Here is a 6,000-nt window from a genome sequence, read left to right as displayed (position 1 = left end):
AACATTTTAGTGTTTAGCAATTTATCACACAGTGACCCATCCCATCAGTGCACTGCCAAGGCGAGGCTATCCCAAGCTGCATCTGGGACATAGCAGAGGAAAGTGCTTAGAGCAGTTTATTTCCGCCTCAAAACAACTAATCAAACCAAACTAATTTGGTTTGATGTGAAAAGCCCCGTTTGTAATAAAAACAGCCTTTGTGACAAGCAGTTGGGGGGGGGGGGATTTGTTGCTAAGCTTTGAACTCCAAACCCAAACAGTATCATTGGGAGAGGGAGGGGGTTGATCCTTCTGGAAGGGCAAGAAAAACCTAGTTCCTGCTTTGTACTTCTTCTTGAAAGTTTACTGATTAAGTTCCATGCACATCACAGTCAATGCAGTTATATTTCCATGTACATCTGTTAAACAGGTTAGAAATACGGAGGACTGTGACCCTTAAATGTCCCAGATTTGGTGTTTTGAGTGTTTGAAGACTACCAAAGACTACCAGTAATGGATTTGCTCCTACTTTGGAGTGGTTGCTTGTTGTGTCTTCTCTGGAAGATCTCACTGCCACATGACATTAAAAGCTCCTTTTTTGTGAGCATGTTAGCTTTTTGAAGGCATGTCTGTACAATACTAGTTAATCATTGACAGATGCTGTTGCGGTCATTGTATAACATATTGACTCAAACTTATGGTTTGTATCTTGTGTATTCACAGTAGGGATGTAACGGTATGAAAATTTAACCTTACAGTTATAGTGACCAAAATTATCACGGTATTTCTAAAAGTGTGTTCAATATGTTCAGAAAACACTGATAGGCCTACACAAGCTGAAATAGTTTCAAAAAGTGTCCCATACACTTTTTTCTTCATGTTTAATTGGCTATGTGCTTATAGTACTTACCCTACCATAACTTGGAGTTTGCTATTTCTGTTATTTGGATGCAATGAGTGAGACCAAAGTGAGCGTTCAAAATAAAACTTTAGGCTACTGTATTCTCCTGATAACGTGAGTGGAATGGATTTAATGTGGACGCGAACATAAAAGGACGCTGAGTGGCTACATGATACACATTTTGCGGTGGAAAAGTTCTGCCATTTAAAATCAGATGTAGCCTAATCCGAATCGTAGTTAAAACCATCAATTAAACAACAGAATAAGTAGGGTACCAGTTTTGTTTTATTGTACCAGGCCTACTGTATGTCAAAAGCAGGCTCGGATGAAGCTGGGAAGGATTAAACACACGATTTCCACACCGCGGTAATCAACCGTGATAATCATGATATTTGAAATGAAAACGGTAATTGTTATCGTCAACATTTTTATCGCGGTTTACCATTATACCGGTAATCGTTACATCCCTAATTCACAGCTTCTTGTTGGGCCTGTGCTTGAATTTGATTGTCTCATAGCAAGTGCCAGGGAAGAGTTGGCCAAGTCTAGTAACTGGCCTTTCATGATTTATGGTAGACCGTTGCAATAAATCCCTGATGGTGAATGACCATGCTGACAGGCTCATTTAGTTGAGCTAACGTCATGTTATGGCAAAACTGCCTGAGCGACCCTTTAAAAGTTAGGGTGAACTGCTTCTTTGGCAAACTTCTATTTACTTGTATTCATTTACAGGCTCTTTCAGGTTGAAACCGCTGGTTAACTAGAAGTACATTTTGAGCTCAGAAACATGTTGACAGAGGCCATTTCAACGCACTGATGTCATGTTAATGTCCTCAATATATACATACAGCTACAGATGAGATTAGTACTGTGAGAACGTCACAAACATAACAGTCCATGGAATTTAGGGTCCTATGTGTGACAGGCTATGTAGGCTACTTTTTAGCTAACCAATGCACAAACCTAAAATCGAGAAACGCAGAAATATTAACAGCGCTTTGAATGTTTTGTTGGGGGGGGGCGTATCATAACATTCATTCCTGTGTGTCAGTGTAAGAGATGGGGAGAGAGAGGGGTGTTTGTGCTTGTGTGTGTGTGCGTACATTTGTGTGCTGACAGATAGAGGAAATTATGACAGCTTGTATATGTGCATACGTAGTATTATTCTGATGTGTTGTTTATATGTCTTGTTTTTTGCGACTGGAGTCTGAAATTGAAACTTTGCACAAATGAGCATGGGCTTTTGGGATTGGTAGCGCGACGCCTACGGAAACTTCCTGGGAAGAACTTTCACCATTCTTCCAGAGAACAAGTCTTCTTCTTCTCCTGAGATCTCCTTCTGGGCTCTAATCCATCTGGTTAGATATAATTTATACAAAACTGGCTGAGCATGCGGGACACACTGAAGCATGAATACTTGATCCTCATTCATGTAGGGGATTATAAACATAACAGATGAATGGGTCACATGTGTTGACCATACACAGCTATGAAGGCCTGACCACAGACTCATGTTCAGAACAATCCAAGTATGAACTGACACACACAAACACTGAGTCAGAGAGACCAGATGGGAAACAGAGACGGACGACTGACAAGTAACCTGATGTAGAATAGCTGGACAGTGGGCTGAGAGGTAGGAAGAGAAAGCTGGATTGTTGGAATTAAGATCGCTTCTTATATTTATCATTAATACTGGCACATGGCATCTGCTAAAAACTGGTAGAAGACCAGTTTCAAAACCTGTATAATGCACAACTTTAAAGTTAAAAGTTGACTGACCAATTATCGATATTGCAGCAATTTCCTGTTTGGGGCAACTTGGTGAAAACAAAAGCATCCATCCATGACAACTGAGCCAGCTGGTAATTTGTAGGGGAACTCACTCAATCCAGCAGTCATCAACTTCAGACTGTAGCGCTTTTGCTGTTTTATCTAGTGATGAACAAATACGAGCACATGGGTTTGCTTGCACCGAGTGCAGCCTATAGACTGCGCTTTATCTCAAGAGGAAATGGCACGGCCGTGATGATGGGAATTGTCAGGCAGTGACATTACCGCTGCTCTACCACGGCGCATAATGGAATAGGAACGGAAACAAACATTGAAATGAAAACACATTTTTTGAATTTAAGTGAGTCACATCTACACGTTCAAAAAACAAGGCAGTTTCATGTGGTTTGAGATGGGCAGTTTTAGACCAGCTTCTTACTTTTCCATTACTATTGCGTGCATCACAATCCCTCTTTGAACTAGATGTACCGCAGAGCGGTACAAAATATGATCGCCGCCCAGTCCAGTTTATTTTTTCCACAAAAATAAATCATGCTGAAAGGCTTATATATGATTCTAACTGTCTCACTAAATTGCATTATCCACACTCAATTCTCACTGGTATCTGCTAGACAACAAGTACCAAAACATGATTAGTTCATAGATTTCACATGTAAAGTTAATTTTATACAACCCCACCTCCATCTTGCTTGTTCATAATTCTGAGAAATTCTTGAATTGTGTGCATGTGTGCATGTACATGTTTATGTTATGTGTGTGTGTGTGTGTGTGTGTGTGTGTGTGTGTGTGCCTGCGTATGTGCCTGTGCATGCAAGCGTACGTATGTCTACTGTGTGAGTATGTGTCATACGTATGATTACTGTGAATGTATGTGTGTGTGTGTGTGTATCTGTTTGTGCACATGTGTGCACATGAAATGGGTTAACATGACCCCTGGAAGCAAACATACAGAAAAAAATGGTCATCCTAGTCCCTACAGTTCTCAAGATATTCACAGAGAACTGTGTCTGCCCTACCCTCCTTTCGGGGGGTCCAGTCCAGCGGGAGGGCTACAGATCAAAACGAAAAACGACGGTTCCATGCTATCCATGTGGGGTTACGTGCCCACCAAGTTTTGTGTACCCCGGTCTTTCAGTGTCCCGGGAATCCTTGTTGGTGTACGTCACTAAATGTACACATACATTATTTTATTGTAAGGCCCCCCATGAACGAAAGTACACAAAACTTGGCATGCATTCGGAGGGTGTCATAATGATCCTACACTTTTAATTTCGTGCAGTTTTGACCTTGTCAGCCAGAGATATTGTGATGAAAACACCTACATTTTTGCTTTTTAATTTTTAACTAGGTGGCGCTATACATGAAATAAGTGGTAATGGGATGGGTGTACATGCCCCCTTAAGACCAACATACAAAAAAAAGGTGGACCTCCTAGGCCCTACGGTTCTCGAGATATTCACAGAAAACTGTCTCCGGCCACCTACAGGCCAGTTGGTGTATAGTAACATAAATTAATTTATTGTGTGGCCCCCCATGAACGGAATTCCACAAAACTTGGCGTGCATACAAAGGGTGTCATAATGATCCTACACTACCAATTTCGTGCAGTTTTGACTATGTTAGGTCATCGATACCTGTGATTACAACACCTCATTTTTACTTTTTTGTGTTTAACTAGGTGGCGCTATACATGAAATGAGTGGTTATGGAATGGGTTGACATGGCCCCTTGAGATCAACATACAAAAAAATGGTCCTCCTAAACCCTACGGTTCTCGAGATATTCACAGAAAACTGTGTCTGCCCTACCCTCACAGTGTTTCCCACAGAATTGGATTCAATTTGTGGCGGTAGCTGACTTTGACAGGGGGGGGGGGGGGGGGGGGACGTTTGAGGGAACCCTTGCAATTGTAACACAGTTGAAAGGCTGCTGATGTGTGGATGCAATTCATAACGTTTTCTACATAGTTAAAATAAAGGTTCGTACTTCTCCTTGGGACAAGCACTTTTGAATTTTGGAAAACACTTTTCCATTTACATCGGTCTTTCAGTGTCCCGGGAATCCTTGACGGAAATTTGGGCATGCGAAAAAGAAAAGAAAAAAATCTGACTAAACCTATATGACCGCCGCTTCGCTGCGCATGAGACGAGACCGATAGAGGAAGAGAGTGAGAAAGACGAGTGTGCTCTAGCATGCTGCAGGACATGGGGCAGGCTTACCTCACTGTCTTGGGTGATTTGCACTTGTTCCCCCTGCGGCACCTGGGCAATGTGGAGGTGGCCTTGAGGGATCTGTCAAGGAGAAGGAGGGCGAGAGAGAGAGAAAGAGAGACAGATAGACAGAGAGAGAGAGAGAGAGAGTGAGAGAGACACACACACAGAGATAGAGAGAGAAACTGGTGAGTGGGTGTGACGGCACATCCGCCGGACTCTATGAGTCTCTGGATGGGAATGTGCATACTGATATATCATTTAAATGTTAGTCATAGTTAGTAGTATAAGTATACACACACACACAAACACACACACACACACACACACACACACACACGAGAGTTCTATCACATGTGTCCCTTGGTTTTTGTGTGTGAAAGAGAGAAAGTGTGTGTGTGTGTGTGTGTGTGTGTGTGTGTGTGTGTGTGTGTGTGTGTGTGAGCTCCTGGCCCCAGTAGCAGCTCTCTGTATCTCTGTGCTGGAGCTGGGTGAGCTCTGGTGGGGCTGCGCTGCCAGCGGCTATGCTTTACATTTCCTCCCCTGCATTAACAGAGCTCGTAAAACTTCAGGCTCAAGCGCAACCGTTAATGTACTTAATAATATCAGGAGTGTAATAACTACGCTACAGCCGGCTCCCAGTAATGAGTCACTCTACCCCCCTACCCAGCTTTCCTTCTCTCTTTCTCTCTCTCTCTCTCTCTCTCTCTCCCTCTCTCCCTCCCTCCCTCCCTCTCTCTCCCCATCAGTCCATCAGATCTTCTCTTTCGTGTCTGTCTTTCACTTTCTGGCTCGTTCTCCAGTTCTGCTGCTGTGCTGTTGTGAAATGTCCCTGTCTTTCCCTCTCACTCACTCTCCCCCCAGTTACCATCTGTCCCCTTAATCCTTTTCATCAGTCTGGCACAGAGTTTCCCTGCTCATCTTCATCTTCATCAGCACCAGCAGCAGCTACAGCAGCTTATCTTCCTCCCTGCCTGCCTTACTCCAATCACTCTCATCCTTACAGCGGTGGCCTGCTGGAATTGGCGTTTGGCAATTCAAGGAAGGAAGGAAGAACCTCCACCTTTCTTTCTAAGAACTTGTTTGTCGTCTCCCGATCCCTCAGCCCACCAATGA

At 43.1% G+C, this 6,000-nt stretch overlaps 1 protein-coding gene across 5 annotated transcripts in view; it reads right to left on the bottom strand.

The window, feature by feature from the left end:
* Positions 1-6,000, bottom strand: part of LOC121723465 (BTG3 associated nuclear protein) — a 58,143-nt gene that overhangs the window by 26,655 nt on the left and 25,488 nt on the right. For all 5 annotated transcript variants that reach the window (XM_042109163.1, XM_042109161.1, XM_042109159.1 and 2 more), the window contains one exon: positions 4,894-4,965. In XM_042109163.1, coding sequence (XP_041965097.1) covers positions 4,894-4,965 — 72 coding nt within the window. The remainder of the gene's footprint in view (positions 1-4,893; positions 4,966-6,000) is intronic.

Source organism: Alosa sapidissima, chromosome 11, assembly GCF_018492685.1.
Source record: "Alosa sapidissima isolate fAloSap1 chromosome 11, fAloSap1.pri, whole genome shotgun sequence".
NCBI classification, from domain to species: Eukaryota; Metazoa; Chordata; class Actinopteri; order Clupeiformes; family Clupeidae; genus Alosa; species Alosa sapidissima.
Note: the sequence above shows the minus strand (reverse complement) of the source record. Positions and strands in the feature narration are given on the sequence as shown.